The 17,643-nt window shown below is 45.9% G+C and overlaps 1 protein-coding gene across 10 annotated transcripts in view; it reads left to right on the top strand.

The window, feature by feature from the left end:
• The window catches only part of LARS2 (leucyl-tRNA synthetase 2, mitochondrial), a 189,076-nt gene that overhangs the window by 146,412 nt on the left and 25,021 nt on the right, over positions 1–17,643 (top strand). For all 10 annotated transcript variants that reach the window (XM_072786527.1, XM_072786529.1, XM_072786528.1 and 7 more), the window contains 2 exons: positions 14,558–14,658; positions 17,040–17,222. In XM_072786527.1, coding sequence (XP_072642628.1) covers positions 14,558–14,658; positions 17,040–17,222 — 284 coding nt within the window. The remainder of the gene's footprint in view (positions 1–14,557; positions 14,659–17,039; positions 17,223–17,643) is intronic.

Genomic DNA, 17,643 nt, shown 5'->3' with positions numbered 1-17,643 from the left:
CAATTCATAATGTTGTACAGTTTTTTACAGCTTCTCGTTTGAGGTCGTGTTTATCATCTGGCTGTCCTGTGCACGCTTTTTTTCTAAGCTTGACTGAATCCTGCCTTGATGGAGCACTCTGATAAAAGTAGGTAATGGATTAAGCCAGGGAATCACATTGCAAATCCATCGATAAATGTTTTTCCTTTTGGCCCTATAACCTGTTCCCATTATGGTCACAAAGAGCTCTGTGTGTGCTTTTTTCCCATGAAATATATCATATATATATATATGATGTATTCAATGTCTTATAGATATTTTAAGAATAAAGTGACTATCCCTGTACTGCCTGAGAGCCACCCAGGTGCCCCTCTTTTTTATATCTTGTCTGGCTTTTTCACTTATCACCAGGACAATAATTTGATTCTCTGTTCTGCCATATTGCCAAGAGCATAATTCCTGGGATTCTTTTTTCAATTATTGTTGTGTTTTGTTTTTTGTTTCTTAAATTCAGCATCCCTTAGAATTTAAGTTAAGAAAGAATATTACAAGTCCCTTAGAATATATCCAGGGTCTTCTGTCCATCTCCCTACCCCCTGTCCCTCCTCAGCCAACCCCTATCCTGAAATCATGACTATTAATTTCCTTTATAAATTTATCGCCTCTCTGGGGGCACCTGGGTGGCTCAGTCGGTTAAGCGTCTGCCTTCAGCCCAGGTCATGATCTCGGGGTCCTGGGATAGAGCTCCACATTGGGCTCCCTGGTCAGTGGGGAGCCTACTTCTCCCTCCCCTGTGCTGCTCCTCCTGCTTGTGCATGCTTTCTCTCACTCTCTGTCAAATAAATAAATAAATAAAATCTTTAAAAAAAAAAAAAAAACAAACTCAAGGTCGTGAGTTCAAGCCCTGCATTGGGCTTCATGCTGCACATAAAGCCTACTTAAAAAACAAACAAAGCAAAGCAAAAAAAAACCCCTATGCTTGGATCAACAGAGATGAGGGTTCCCGTCCCCACACATCTTTATCATGTCAGTGTTGGTTATAGTAAATCAGTTTGTGGGTTATGTTTGAATAACAATGCTCATATGATGATATTTAGTGTGTTTTTAATATATGTAGGGACTTCGGTGTTTTCTCTTACATTAAATCCCTATTTGCGTCCTTTACCTTTCTTTTCTGAGTTGTCTTACATTGATTATAGGAATTTTTTTTTTTAAAGTAGGCTGCAAACCCAGCGTGGGGCCCAATGCAAGGCTTAAACTCATGACCCTGAGATCAAGACCTGAGGTGAGATCAAGAGTCAGATGCTTTACTGACTGAGCCACCCACGTACCTCTTGATTGTAGGAATTTTTAAATTTCTATTCTAAATGCTAATCCTTTTCCAGCTATATGTATTGCAAGTATTTTTCCCAGATCTTAGTTTCTCTTATTTTATGGTGTACTTTGGTGAACAGAAACTCTTAATGCAGTAAATTTTAATAATCTTTTCCTTTATGGCTATTGCTTGTAGTGTCTCAGTACCGTTAATGGACCAGTCCATGCATTTCCTCATTGATCTTTAGTGCTCTCTCCATTGTAGTCAGGTTTTTGTATATATGCAAGGGCCCCATTATCGGACCTTTATTCTGTCTGTTGGTCTCTTTGCTTTTTGCTATGCTAGTCAATTACTGGCTTTATTTCATTTATATAAATTCCAGGTCATCTTTCTACTTTGTTCTTTTTCTTTAGGAGTATCTTGGCTGTAATTGGACCTTTGTCCTTCCAAATGAATTTCAGATTCACCAAGTCACATTCCACAAAAATATCTTATTGGGAGTTTAATTGGGATTGCATTAAATCCCATATTTACTGATATCTTCTCTCACTCTTCTTATTTTGTGTCTCGGACCTTAACATCTGAAATTATTTCCTCTTAAAGTTTGTTTGTTTGTTTGTTTGTTTGTTTTTAAGTAATCTCTACACCCACGACCCCAAGATCAAGAGTTGCACACTCTTTGAACTGAGCCAGCCAGGTGCCCCTGAAATTATTTCCTCCTTATCTGAAGTATTTATTTTAGAATGTTTCTTGCTGTCTTTAGTGAAGATACATCTGCTAGCTCTTATTTATTTCAACCTCATTTCTTAGTTTACCAGTTCAATGACACATTTAAAACAATTCTTTAGAAAAAAAAAAAAAAAAGATTTTATTCATGAGAGACACAGAGAGAAAGGCAGAGACGTAGGCAGAGAGAGAAGCAGGCTCTATGCAGGGAGCCCAATCCAGGACTTGATCCTAGGACTCCGGGATCACGACCTGAGTCGAAGGGAGATGCTCAACCACTGAGCCACTCAGGTGCCCCTCTTTTTTACATCTTCTTTAGCTTTTTCACTTATTACCAGGACAATAATTTAGACTCTCTGGTCTGCCATATTGCCAGGAGTATAATTCCTGGGATTCTTTTTTCAATTGTTGTTGTGTTTTGGTTTTTGTTTCTTAAATTCAGCATCCCTTAGGCTATTTTTAATATTTTATTTTTTTATTTGAGAGAGAGAGCACGAGCAGGAGAGGAGCAGAGGGAGAGGAAGCAGCAGACACCCCACAGAGCAGGGAACCCGATGTGGGGCTTGATCCCAGGATCCTAAGATCATGACCAGAGCTGGTTAGATGCATAACTGACTGATCACCCAGGTGCCCCTCCCTAGACTATTTATTAATTGCATAGAAGAAGAGGGGGAAAAATATCTAATCTCCTTGTTCAGATAACCCATGTTAATGATTAAGAAACATAAAACAAGAAAAAAGCAATACACGTCTAAGATTAAGATTTATTTTTAGCTCCACAGAAAGCAAACTCGCTCCACCCTCTACCGTTCTCTTCAACCTGTTAACAATTTCTTTTGTTTTCTTCCAGAAGAAATTTGCATTATCTCCATATTTCTATGAACATACTCATTTTTAAAATGTCACATATATTACATATATGCCTTTTGCTTTTTTGATTGAGTAATATATCTTAGTGATCTTTCTGCATCATCCTGTAAAAATCCCCCATTCTTATAATTTATGCATAGTATTCCATTGCATGGATATACCATAATATATGTAAGCACCTAGTTTTCCAGCAGCTATTGCCAAAAAGAAAAAAAGCCAGGTGGCTTTTGGCATCTATGTTCTTGGCCAATATTTGGGATCATATCTGTAGGTTCAGGTCCTGACAGTGGGGGATGCTGGGTCAAAGGATATGTGTTTTTAAAATTTTGATAGATAAAGAATTATTACTTTTATTTAAAAAAATTTTTTTAAGATTTACTTATTTTAGAGAGAGTGCACATACATGAGAGGGGGTAGGGGCAGGGGTAGAGAAACTTCAAGCAGACTCCCTGCTAAGCATAGAGCCTGACATGGGGCTCAGTCCCACAACCCATGAGATCATGACCTGAGCCAAAATGATGAGTCGGACACTCAATTGGCTGAGCCACCCAGGCGTCCCTAAAAAACACATTACTTTTAAAATCTATTACTTTAAAATCTGGTAATGAAGGGGCACCTGGGTGGCTCAGCGGTTGAGCATCTGCCTTGAGCTCAGATCGTGATACCAGGGTCCTGGGATCAAGTACTGCATCAGGCTCCCCACAGGGAGCTGCTTCTCCCTCTGCCTATGTCTCTGCCTCTCCCTCTGTGTCTTTCATGAGTAAATAAATAAAATCTTAAAAAAAAAATCTGTAACACAGACTGTAATCCAGTCTTGGTAAAATGAAGCACATTGAAAGTCCCCTCCCTTCACGTCACCCTCAGAGCTGCTTCCCCCCACCCCGTTCTGTGCTCGCACACAGGGATTAAAGGTCTCCTGTAGAGAAAATGCTTTTAGTTTATAAATTAAATGCTTAAAATAATTTTCTTTTCATTAGTCCCAGAGCCCTTCATGTGTAAAAATAAACTGATCCACATCAAAAGAACAATGAACACGTTAGCAGCATTAATCTTCAGTCGAAATGTTTGTGTCCTGGGTTAGAGAATTTGCCATCGTTCCTTGCATTTCTTGTCTGTGGAAACTTATTTACCTCACCAGATAAAAATACCCCCCGGAGGATGAGAATTATGTCTTGTTGCTGTGACAGTATTGTGGACATCATACATTCTCAGTGAATATTTGTTTAAGTAAATCGAGTGTAACCTCTTGATATAAACAGATAAAAGTTTTATGTTTTTCGTAGCCCACCTGGCCGGCTTTGGTAGAGTGTGTGGCTCTTGATCTTGTGGTCATGAGTTCAAGCCCCATATTGGGTGTGGAGCCTACTTTTAAAAAAAGGAGGGAAAAGTTTATATTTTTCAAAGGAACTGTTCTCCTTGGGATAGAGAGAAAATGTAACACGAGGAATGTTTCCTTCTTACGTAGGTCTAGAAACAAAGATCATAAATGATTTCTGGCTCCTGGGCACATTTCTCCAGCTTCAAAACAGTTATTTGTAGGAGCAATGAACGAACCAATAAATGATCCATTGGCTAGCTATTTCAAAGTATAAGACAAGGCCTGGCTGCTTTTGTGACTCCTGTATAGTGGTTTTATTTTTTTTTTTTTAAGATTTTATTTATTTATTCATGAGAGGCAGAGAGAGAGAGAGAGAGAGGCAGACACACAGGCAGAGGGAGAAGCAGGCTCCATGCAGGGAACCCGACGTGGGATTCGATCCTGGGACTCCAGGATCATGCCCTGGGCCAAAGGCAGACGCTCAACCGCTGAGCCACCCAGGTGTCCCTGTATAGTGGTTTTAAAACTATATTCAAGGAGAAAAAAAAGTTGGCAGCAAATTTCTGATGTCATTTTAAAATATGGTTTTGGGTATGACTTTATATCTACTTAAATGAATCTTTAATTTGCAGAGCTTCCAGGTACGCCTGGAACATGCTTTACCATCAACCTCAAGGGACAGCTCTAGGGTGTGAATTGAAATATATCTATGCAGTATTTTGTGTGCATCTTTAAAAACTCTTTGCAAGATAATAAGATTCTACCCCATGCCCTCCCAGCCCCCCACCAAAAAAGAGAGAGTTATTTTAAGTACTGAAAATGTACTTATTTTAAGTACTGAAACTGAACCTTGAAGAAGGTTCAGAAACTCCTCTCTGTGCCTCAGCACAGTTGTCAGGGTCCACTCTCATGAGGTCACATCAGGACAAGGACAGCCTCTGGAAATGGTCCCTGAGCACGCCCTTCCCAGCAGAGCTGTCCTAGTAAACCAGTCAGCCACAAAGGCACTGACAGTCGCCCACTTTCTGCACTAACTCAGAATTCTCCAGTCAAGATTTTTAAAGGCCTTCCAACAACTTTTTCAAGCTGGCCTACGAGGAAAAATTGAGGCCTGTCAACCACATGTGTACTTATTTGTCTTTCTTAGCTGTTTTTGCCAGCACATGTCTAAATCAGAATTTTATGTCTATTTCTGTAACTGCTTTTGGGTAGCATTGTCCTTCCGGGAGGGATTTGGGGCTACAGACACTCCCTTCTGTTTTCATTTCTCAACCTCTTGGCCACCATGTTAGGCAGTAGCTCTAGCCTGGGAGCCTGAGGCCTGTGTCCCATGTTCATGTGGGCCCCTGCTTTGCTCTGGACAGGTAACCCCTTTGGCTCTCAGGAGCCTCATATGTCAGCAATTCAATCATCTCTGAGCGCTGGATTCACTATGTAATTCTAGTAAATTTCATCAAGTATAAACCACAGGGGTTTGTGCAGATCTAATCCTCTTTTCTGTTTTCTTTCTTTTTTTTTTTTAAGATTGTGTTTATTCATGAGAGAGGCAGAGACAGAGGCAGAGGGAGAAGCAGGCTCCCTCTGGGGAGCCCAATGCAAGACTCGATCCCAGGACCCCGGGATCACAACCTGAGCCAAGGGCAGATGCTCAACCACTGAGCCACCCAGGCGTCCCCCTCTCCTGTTTTCTAAGTGAGTCCTGGCCCTCTTTCACACTTAGGCACTTAGGTCTGTACTTTGAGCTTTCCGTAGGTCTCCTAACCGGCTACAAGAAGTTGGTCTTAGGGTTGGGAGTGCCAGCACACAGTATAGTGCGGTGCAGTTGTGTGTCAGCAATACCAGGTTAATGATCAAGCCAGAATTCATGTCAGCAGGAAATTTGCAAAGAAGATATAGTCAAATGACCAAGAAGTGTACCCTGCAATGTTTCCCTAACTGGTAGTCTAAGAAATACAAATTAAATGGCAGTGAGGTACCATTTTCCACATAGTGAAGAGGCTGAGATGAACAGCATCTCATATACTGCAGGAAGGCTGTTTGAATAGTGAGAGCCTTAAAAACATTCACGCTTCTGGACACACTAATTGCACTGCTAGAAATTGAGCCTAAGGATATAATCAGAAATGCAAACTTATGCACCAAACTGTTCTTGTGTTATTTCAAATAGCTAAAAGTTTAGATATAACCTAAATGCCCTGAAAGTTTGAGAAAGAGAAAATAAAGTCTAGCCCTTCTATATGAAAGCCTCTTGGTTATACAGACTGTTTAATAATATAAGGAAATGCATCTGACATGCTTAGAACTGAAAAAAAAACAAGATACAAAATTATAGATGCAATTTGGTTACCTCTGCCTTTAAACATATGTTCACATATATGCACACGACACAAAGCAAGAGAAAAAGCTAGGAAAAATTATGCCAGCATGTTCACACTAGTTTTCTCTGGATGATGAACTAATTGATGATTTTATTATTTTTTTCATGCACTCCTGATTTTTTTCCCAGATTTTTTACAACAATTATGTAACTTCACAATAGAAAAAAAAAAACAGTTGTTCAGAAGCAGAGAAATAGGCGGAGCCTTCCAGTTTGATTCTGAGCAAGGGGAAGACAACAGCTTTGGCAGGACATCAGCCCTGGGTCGAGGGCACAGGGATGGGAGCTGCTGGGGACCTCTGCAGTGAGGGATGTGTTGCAGCTCATCTCCACTGGACTGCAATTCAGGAAGCCTTTTCTCTCCCTCCGTGAGAGACAGCAGTAAACTTGGGCATCATGTCAGCTTTTGTTGTTGCTATTAATACAGCTCTGGGGAGACACGAAATGCCCTGAACTGATGCTCTCCCCACAGTTTCTACTGACAGAGAGCAGCCGCGCCCTGCTGACCACTGAAAGCTCCCATCCTTTTTCTCTCATCACACCAGAAATGAGCTTTGGGAGTAAGGGAAGAGAAGGGAAGCTTTACTTGGTTCTCACCCTATTAATTGGGGCTCCTCCCATGCTGCTGGCTGGCTGCTAAGAAATAGAAAAGGTGGTATTTTAAGAATGAGCCATGGCTTAATACTTAGAAACCAGCTGATTATGTGAGCATGATGGCTCCCGGCCCAGGGCAGGGAAACAGAGGAAGTTCATGAACTTAGTCTGAAAAGTCCACGTTAGAGACTTATTTTCAGAAATTCAGGGCTTTCTGTTCTCTTCTTTCCAGATCTATGTGGGAGCCACCTGAGCAGGTCAGGACAGTGGGCAGCAGGCTCTCTAGGACCTCTTAAGTAGGTAAAATGTCATCTGCAGTGACCAGTTAGTGCTCTGATAAATCCTGAGCTTCCTTTAGCCACATCCTGGGTTGTACCTTACTTGTATAGCAGTGATTTGTCATAAGGGCACTTAAAATACCCTCTCATTCTACACTCTGAAATTCTTTGTTTATCCTAATGATTACTGACCCTGCTCACCCTGCCCTGCCTCTTGCCCTCCCTTCCTCCCTCTCTTCCTTTCTTCCTTCTTTGGTGGGACAGAGGTGTCTTTCTGTGACCAGCAGGTATCAATTGTTGGATTTTCTGAATTAGGGCCACGCAGACTGTCCAGGCAGTACTGAAGAGGGCATCACACTCCCTCATTCTGCTGCCAAGTGAAAGCAGACTCACCCCACCTCTAAAACTGAGCCAGAGCAGAGAGCACAGCTTTGCACCCACCCCAGGGAAACCAGCTAATCCCCTGCAGGCAGGGGCCCCGTATAATGCCCCCCCACAAACACACACAGAACTATGATGCTTCCAGGGCAGGAGGGGTTTGGCAGTGGTTTCAGATTCTTCACTTCCTTCTAAAGCCCTCTGCTATACCTGGTCACTATGGTATGACTGCATACCTCAGTTGCTTTTGCAAGTTTGTTCCCAGTGCCATTTATTGAGATGAATGGACAAATAGGGAATATGTTCCACTGGTTTTTTGTGTGTGTGTGTGTGTGTGTTTTTAAAGATTTTATTTATTTAAGAGTGAGAGAGAGCAAGAGAAAGAGGAGAAGCAGGGGGAGGTGCAGAGGGAGCAGCAGATGCTTAACTGAGCTGCCCGGGCACCTCTCACTGGTTGTGATTCTTAGTAATGAACCTGGCATTGGTGTGATCTCTGCTCCAGCAAGACTGGGTTCCAAGCTCAGCAGGACCCTTGATGTCCCCCTGGCCCTCATGCCTGTGCACCTTGCACCTCCACGTCACACTAGTGCCTCCTCCCTATGGTGTAGATGTCTCAGATCACCCATTCTGCTGGAAGCCCTCTAATGGCAGAACGCTTGATACCCAGCTGTTGCTCCTGTGCATGTGGAATGTGCTCACAGGTGCAATTCACTCCAAGCTAAACTACTTGTGGGTGTGTGTGACCAGCTTCAGCCTCAAGAATGAAAACCAGATTCCCAGAGTCCTGTGGATCATTTGCTGGAGCGCTGCACGATTGTGGGGGAAGGGGTGGTTTGCACCCCTCCCACCGTGAAATCCGGTGTGAACAGTCTCGGGGCCCTCTCCCACGCTCATGCCCTTGCTCCTTCCTGCAGTCAGACTTCCTGCGACCTTGAGTGGGCAGGGTCTGAAATCTCACTGTGCCTCTCCCTGCAGAAAAGTCATGGCCCCAAATGGAACCCGAGACATCCCGTGCCTACCCGTCATCCACCTCCCTTCCTTCATCTCTTGTCCCCACTCTGTCGCTGGCAGGTTTATTTCTTCCCTCATGGACACAAAGTTCATTGAGTTGAAACCAATGAACGAGTGTTGAGCATTCACTGTGAACCAGGCATTAGGAGGAGACTCACAGGAGGGCAATAGGGAGGGAACTCACATGAGAACACATTAATATTTCATAGCTCCCAAGTACAGGTACCACACTGCACACACCAACAACGAGCAGTTCTGGGGGCAGCCTCCAAGGTGCACTGACCCCTGGGATCCCTCCCTGGGAGAAGGAAAGAAATGGTGTTTGTTTTTATTCATGAGAGATAGAAAGAGAGAGGCAGAAACAGAAGCAGGCTCCCCGCAGAGAGCAAGCTACAGGACTCAGACTCAATCCCAGGACTCCAGGATCATGACCTGAGCCAAAGGCAGATGCTCAATCACTGAGCCACTCAGGTGCTCTAGAAGTGGCTTTGAAATAGGCAGAATTGGGACACCTGGGTGGCTCAATGGTTGAGCATTTGCCTTTGGCTCAGTTTGTGATCCCGGAGTCCTGGGATCAAGAAGTAGGGAGCCTGCTTCTCCCTCTGCCTATCTTTGCTTCTCTGTGTGTGTGTCTCTCATGAATAAATAAATAAAATCTTTAAAGAAAAAAAAAAAAGGAAAGAAAGAAATAGGCAGAACTGATCAAGGGCATCAGCAGCTGGGCTGGCCGTGCCTGCCATGGGGAGGTAGGGCCTTCAAAAGGTCGGAGTTGTGAAAATTCAATCAAGTCCTACCCCTAGGATTTGTATACTTTTCAATATGCGTGCTGCACTTCATTTCACAGTTTACTTTAAAGAGAAAAAAAGAGGGAGAAGAATTATAAGCCATGAGGCCTGAGCGCAGCAGCGTCAGGCAGGATGACTGGGGTTAGGGGCAGATGCTGGCAGGTGTAGTGCCGTCCATTCCCAGAAGGTGGCAGCATCTACCCGCTTGAGAAACTGCAGGACCCAGGACAGGATTCCTGCTTTCTTCCCCTGAGCTCCCCGCCTTGGGGGGCTGAAAGCTACAGATATACAGCTATTCATCATACTACTCATCTTTATTTTTGGGATCCAGATTATTCCCTCCTTCATTCCATACTGGTCTTATATTTCTCGTGACCCAAGCCATGTACGTAGAGTGAGAGAGGAAAGGAAAAATCTCAGAAACTAGTGCAGACAGTAACAAGTTCATCCAGCTGGCACAGGGCACAGCAAGGAGAAGGTGACAGTCTGGGTTTTTGAACATTGTTTTTTTTCCATCAAGCTGCGGCATGTAAAATTATCTGAGGGAGATTCTGATCTAAAAGATGAATTTGTGCGCCCTGAGTGTGTGGCCAGATCATGCCTTTGAGCCTGCTGATGCTCAGCAAAGGCACCACTGGGGCTTGGGTGAGGGGAGGGTGCCCTTCCTTGTAGAATACTGGCTCAATTTGCTTTGTGCTTTTGAATGTATTTGTGTCCAGTCTCTTCCTTTACCTGCCCGATAAAAAGTAGCCATATGATTTTTTATTAAGATTTTATTTACTTAAAAAAAAGATTTTATTTACTTATAAGAGATACAGAGAGAGAGGCAGAGACACAGGCAGAGGGAGAAGCAGGCTCCCTGCAGGGAACCCGATGTGGGACTCGATCCCAGGACCCTAGGGTCATGCCCTGCACCTAAGACAGACACTCAACCACTCAGCCCCCCAGGCATCCCTAGCCATATGATTTTCTTATCTTGTTTTAAAACTGTTGCCGTATAGAATATGTGTGGGGGTTAAAATCCAGGTGCCACCTTAAGTCGCCTGGAAGGGAGAGATGGCTTCAGGAGCTAGCAACAGCAACCGCTCGGTGTCGTCCTCCTTCCATCCCGCTGTCCTACTGTAGGCATCTGTTTGTGCATATTTGTGCATTCATTCATCCCTCCGGGTTTTGGACAATTTTTTTGAGCCTGTCGTTGAGCGTTGTGCACAGCACTAAGAGCTGGGACAGAGGGAAGAATAAGAGACTAGTCCTCACCATGGAGGGGGCAGGGTAGGCTGGGGACTGGTCTTCACATAGTAGTCACAACACCGTCTGGTCACACTCATCACGGCAGCATGTGCTGGACACTGCAGGACACAAGGGAGGGCATGGAGATGTGTAAAGGGGACTGAGCTGGCCACCCAGAAAAGGGAATGCCCGAGTCTGGTGGTGAGTGCTGAGTTCAGGTCTCCCCAGGGAGCCTAGGCTCTTGATCCTGCGGAGCACAGCACCTGCTGGGAACAGCCAAGTATGCATATGACCTCGGTGAGGAGCAGGTGTGTTTAAGTGTCAGAGACACTGGGAAGGTCAACAGGGGCTGATGGTAGAGAAAACCAAGAGCTCTGCCCGTGGGGGGACAGTTCTCTGAGCTTCCTGAGGAAAATGCAGCCCTGCTCCCTGGGCATCCAGACCCCCACCTGCCCTGGAGAAAGCCTGTGTGGTCTGAGGACACCTGCTCCTCATGCTGTTGGTGCAGGTGTTCCTGAAAAGAGGGGAGGACCACAGACACCGTGCCTCCCCCTTCTAGGTGCTGCTGGATTCAAATACGTAAGATCCATCTGAGCACATTTGGTTGTTAAATAACCTTCCATGTTTTCCTGTGTGAAAGACTAGCATTTTGGGATCCCTGGGTGGCTCAGCGGTTGAGCACCTGCCTTTGGCCCAGGGCATGATCCTGGAGACCCGGGATCGAGTCCCACGTCGGGCTCCCTGCATGGAGCCTGCTTCTCCCTCCTCCTGTGTCTCTGCCCCTCTCTCTCTCCCTCTCTCTCTCTGTGTGTGTGTCTCTCATGAATAAATAAATAAAATCTTTTTAAAAAAATAAAAATAATAAAAGACTAACATTTTCTAGGAATCTTGTTGGCACATGAACAGTGGCACAGGAGGAAGTCAGTCTGCCAGACAGGACTTTGCCGGTGGAATGTCATGGGGGAAGCTGGACAAAGGCAGTTGTGTGACTCCAAAGAATTTATTATTAGGATGGATTTTAGGGCCTGCACAATGACGTCAATGACTTCTGTGCACACATGCATGTGGCATTTCTCCCAAATTAACATGGTAGCGTACCGATGGCCCCCGAGACGGTGGAGAAAAACATTGAGTAATTTGAACAAGTCTCAAAAATGTGTGTTACATTTCTACTTGAATGTTAAATATATCGGGTCTCCTCCACCTTAGAGAATACCTCAGCACCACCACCACCACCACCTCTGCACACACATATACACACACACTAAGATTTTAAGATACGAAGGCTAGGAGTCTTTTTTTCTAGCTGACCTTCATCTCTTTCCCAATCAACTCTGTTCCACGCCATGCTCAGAATCCACTAGAAAGTTTCTCATACTACATCTGTCCACACACCCATTTGATGAGGGCCACATGGGTACAAATCAGGGGCCTGCCAGTGGCCTTGCTGGGCATCCCAGTTCATCTAAATCCGACTACCTCTCGTGAGAAATGAGGATCCTGTCAGGTTAGCCAAGCCAGCTTCCTCCCTCCATCACCACAGCCTCCCTTTGGCCTGCTGGGCCTCTGAGGTAATTGGTTTTTTGAACCTCTACATAAGAGCCACCTTGAGTAAATGAACTTGAAACGCCAAAGGGTTTATCTTTTGAAAGTTGCATCGTGCTGCTGGTGATGCTCTTGGAGAACACGGCTCCCACCACATGTCCCTGCCTGCTGTCTTTGTGAATAACACACGTGTGTTATCAGCACATGTCCCCACAAATCATCCTTGGAGTTTGGAATAGTGCTATGCTCATGTGCTTCAAAACAGAATCAGGTGGATTTTTCAGGAGATACCATTTCAAATCAGAAATAAAGTCCTGGGCAGCCCGGGTGGCTCAGCAGTTTGGCGCCGCCTTCAGCCCAGGGTGTGATCCTGGAGTCCCGAGATCGAGTCCCATGTCAGGCTGTCTGCATGGAGCCTGCTTCTCCCTCTGCCTGTGTCTCTGCCTCTCTCTGTCTCTCATGAATAAATAAATAAAATGTTAAAAAAAAAAAAAGAAAAGTCCTTTCAGCATAGGAGTCAAACTCAACTTGTCCCCTTCAGAGAAAAAGTTTATATTTCACTCTTCATCCAGTAAAAGTGATGAAAACCAGGCACTATAAACAAATTATAATCCATCTGTACCGTAGACCTACTAGAGAGCTGTTTAAAGCTGAGATAGATCTGTCTGGACTGTTGTGGAAAAATCCTTCCTATAGTAAATGAAATACCACAAAGTAGTATATACATGATGATCAATTTAAATTTTTAAAAAATTACACCAAAGGGGTGCCGGGGTGCCTGGGTGCCTGGGTCGGTTAAGTGTCTGCCTTTGGCTCGGGTCATGATCTCAGGATCCTGGGATCCAGCTCCACATTGGGCTCCCTGCTCATTGGGGAGCCTGCTTCTCCCTCTGCCTCTGCTCCCCCTGCTTGTGCTCTCTCTCTGTCAAATAAGTAAATAAAATTTTTAAAAAATTTTTTACAAAACTCAGGATGCCTGCCTGGGTGGCTCAGCAGTTGAGTGTCTGCCTCTGGCTCAAGGTGTGATCCCAGAGTCCTGGGATCGAATCCCACATTGGGCTCCCTGCATGGAACCTGCTTCTCCCTCTGCCTATATCTCTGCCTTCTCTCTCTCTCTGGGTCTCTCATGAATAAGTAAAATCTTTTTATAAAATAAAATAAGAATTGTGCAAAACTATATATATGTATATGTGTATATATACTCATTTGCATGGAAAAGACATTCAGTAAGTCTCTAGACTTTTCCAGGTATATTCACCATACAATTAATAACGTGGCTCTTCAGGCTGGGGGTAGGCCTAAGAGGAGGGTAATGTTTGAATTTGAACAGAAAGGGTAAATACGTGATTGGTTTCTATGATTTAAAATTTTTTTTAAAGATTATAAGTAGGGGGATCCCTGGGTGGCGCAGCGGTTTGGCGCCTGCCTTTGGCCCAGGGCGCGATCCTGGAGACCCGGGATCGAATCCCACGTCGGGCTCCCGGTGCATGGAGCCTGCTTCTCCCTCTGCCTATGTCTCTGCCTCTCTCTCTCTCTCTCTGTGACTATCATAAATAAATAAAATTTAAAAAAAAAAAAAAAAAAGATTATAAGTAGGTACAGTATACAAGGTTGAGGTGAAAGGAGTCTGCTTTAACAGAGCCCCAACTTCAACTTCTCTGCATCCTCTTGAGACCTTCCTGATGCTAGACTCCGCCTGTAGCTGACTTTTTTATGGTTCTTTACAGTTTATGAGTATGTTCACACAGTCATATTCTCGAATCCTCCCAACAGCCCTCTGACAGATTTTTATTGCCTCTACTTAACAGAGAAGCAAACTGATGCTAAGAACCAGTAAGGGACTTGTCTTGGCTCATGGAATTTGTCGAGAAGGAAAATGGGTTCAAATCTAGGTCTTCCGAATCGGAAGCCTCGTGCTCTTGCCACTTCGCCAAGTGGACAGGAGTTAACGCCTGCTGATTGGACTTCACGTTCTTATCACTTCTTTATAAGGAGCGGTTTGTTCCAGTCGGGTTTACAAGTGGCACTGGCCAGCCCCCCTGCTTTTGTGAGGGGCAACTATCTCCATCCAGCTGATAAGGTTTGTATTGCTGTCTTCTGGACACTTCAAATCCCTACCCATCGATTTCTTTTCCTGTTATTTTTCCTCAGAGAGCCTTTTCATAAGCTGCTGGCCCAAGGCCTTATCAAGGGACAGACATTCCGCCTGCCATCTGGACAATACCTACAGAGAGAAGAAGTAGATCTCACAGGTAAGAGTGGCCCACCTGGTCCCATCCCGGTACTCACAGGCCTGAGAGCCATTGACAAAGCAGGTGTTTGCCCAGGGCCTCAGCTGTGGAAAATCCAGGGTCTCCAAGCCTCCGCCCGCTGCGGGCTGGTGCCCTCTGAAGGCTGGGGTTCGGACAGCTGCCTGCTTCTCGGCCCCAACCCAGCCCCAGCCATGTCGGTTCACTTCCGGCAGGTTTTCGTGTGTATATAACCCAGAGTCAACCTGGCCATCAGCTCGTGTCCTCACTTATGTTTGACAGCTCGTCTCAGGGATAGAGCCGCCAGACCCAAGAGACACTCTTTGAAACTTGGGGTACTCCCAGCACTTCTCCCTAGTGGTTTAGAGGCGTGGCACTAAACTTACCCTGCAGCACCCCAGAGCAACCCCATCTAGCACTTCCCTGGCTTTCCCCTGAACTTTTCCTCAGGGGTAGCTCCTCCTACCAGATCTGTAGTGTAGCTCTACCAGATCTATAGGTGGCACCGTGAAGGTGTTGTGTGCACCCAGTATACCGATGAAATCAGAAGATGGGAATGGGGGTATCTAGAGGCCCCTGCAAGAAACCCCCAGAACTCTGACTTAGAAAACCCAGTGCACTATGGATGAAATCATGTAAACCCAACAAACCCCTAATGGTAGGCAGCCTCCCAAGCCAAATACTAGAGGAAAGATTTAGGTGGAAGCCATCAAGGGAATTACCTAATTAATGCAGTAATATATCAAGAGTTTGGAATGGTCCAAGGGAGAAAAAGAAGCTAGAAAGGCAGAAATTGGCAGTGATTCTCCAGCAGACCAGCGGGGAAAGGAGCCAAATCCAAAGGGCATCCAGATTGCAATTGTCAATGAAGTGCTGCTCTTTGTGTTAAGGGCAGGACTGTCATGTACAGCTGTGCAGTGTGTATACTGCACAAAGGCACCCAGTCAAGGGGCTGAGCAGGGCCTCAAATCCAGCCACTTGCCAAACTTAACACCTCAAGGCCACATCTGCCAAGAGAGGGCACCTCTAATTTCTCAACTGCTCTGCCCAGATAGATGCCTTTTTCCTAATTTGCACAACAGTGCTGAAAAGGGTAGCTACAACCCAGAGGAAGTGTGCAGAATAAACGGAGCAGTGATTCCCTGAGCCTCACCACAGCCTGGATAAAGCAACTTCGGTTCCCCTTTGCTCTGATGTCACGGGGCCAGTGTTGTGAACATCTTCTCCCTTCCCATGCAGACTTTCCCCGTGGGAGAGAATACTTGGAACAGCCTGGGCAGGCTTCCATCTCCTTCAGGGGTGCACTTCTGTGAACTATGGAATTAGCTCTTAGGCACACACATCAATCCCTTGGGAGTTTGGTTGTGGCCAGAGTCCAGGACTGTCTGCCTGGAAGGAACAGAAATGCACCCAAAGGCAGGTCGAGCGTGGGATATAGGGCTGTCACCCAAGCCAGCTGCCGGGGCTTAGCCTGGCCTCACAGCACACCCGCGGTCACCAGCTGCCACACAGATGCCAGTCCTAGGACTTCTTCCCCTGTCCCCTAGCTTCTCATGCCTGTTTCACCTGCCCTCTTCTTCTGCCCTATTCTCCTTTCTCCACCAGGCTTGGCTTCTGAGGTTACAGGGTGACCTTGGGGAGACACCAGGCCATGGCTCACCCCATCTCCTTAGGACTTTATGGCTCTGGTTCCCAGGAACACTGAAACAAGAGTTTCTGTCTCTTAATTCTGGTTTCTGAGAAGACCTTAGCCTGGCCAGATGTCCTTCCTTGTCCCAGCCACGGAAGGCCTTCTCTATCAGCACCCTCTGGACCAGTGGCATGTGGGTGGGGAGGAGTCACTTCCAAAGAACAGGCCGTGGCACCCTGGCACCACTGGGTGTACCCCATTCCGCATGAGCCCATGGTCTCCTGGGGCCAGACCACGTGTTGGGAACTGTAGTGACCTCTGGGGGTGCTCCTCTGCCCTGAAGGCCCAGACCAGTCCACCACCGGCTTCCAGAGGAGACCATGAATCCATAAAGAAGACAGTACAGCATGCAAAGCTTTGTTGCCCTATTCCTACTTTCTCTTTTAGATAAAAGTAATTGACTTTTACAAAGCAGGAAATTGCTTTGTCTTATATTGTGGTCGAGAAAAAGCTGGCCCAGGCACTTCTGACCGTACCGTGTATTCCCAAAGGGAAGGTTTGTGGTGAGAAGTGAGCCTCACTTATTTCAAAGCGAAAACATTTCCTGTAACATCCTGTAGAGAAGGAGAAAGAGGCGTGTTAAGTGAGTCAGTGGGATTCCTCAGCTGGACACTTGGAACAGCTCTTCTGAGATGGGCTTTTCTAGAGCTAGCTCAGAACCACACATATCCCCACCTGTTATTTCGGTGTGTAGGCTCTGTTCCTGTTCACTCAGAAACGAAGGAGCAGCTGGAGGTAACGTGGGAGAAGATGAGCAAGTCTAAGCACAATGGGGTGGACCCCGAGGAGGTCGTGGGGCAGTTCGGCATCGACACCATCCGGCTCTACATCCTTTTCGCTGCCCCTCCCGAGAAGGATATCTTGTGGGATGTGAAGAGTAAGTCCCCTTCCTGTCCCCGGGGCCGCCTCCTTTGTGATCTGCCTCAGATGCCGAAGGAGTTTAGGGGAAGGAAATGTCGTGGCTGAAGACAGTAGCGAGGGTCCTAGGAATCGGGTCCCTGAAACGAGTAGTGGTTTGTCCAGCATCCTGTGCCAATCTTAGACAGGGCCCCCAGATGTAATGAGCCTCAGAACCCCGGGGGGAGCTGGTGGCCATGTGGATTCCCAATCCTCACCCCAGACCTGCTGACACAGCGTCCAGGGGGTCCCAGTGTCCAGTCCCTGCCTTTGGCAAATCTGTGGTATACTGCTGCTGGTCCTACAAAGACCCCGCCTGAGAACATTCCACAGGAGCCAGACTGGCTTCCATGCAACCCTGAGACCCCTCGGTGGTCCACAGAGGCCAGTCCCCTCTCCAT

The sequence above is a fragment of the Canis lupus genome, chromosome 19 (assembly GCF_048164855.1).
Source record: "Canis lupus baileyi chromosome 19, mCanLup2.hap1, whole genome shotgun sequence".
NCBI lineage: Eukaryota > Metazoa > Chordata > Mammalia > Carnivora > Canidae > Canis > Canis lupus.
The sequence above is the reverse complement of the archived record's forward strand: the minus strand, read 5'-3'. Positions and strand labels throughout refer to the sequence as shown.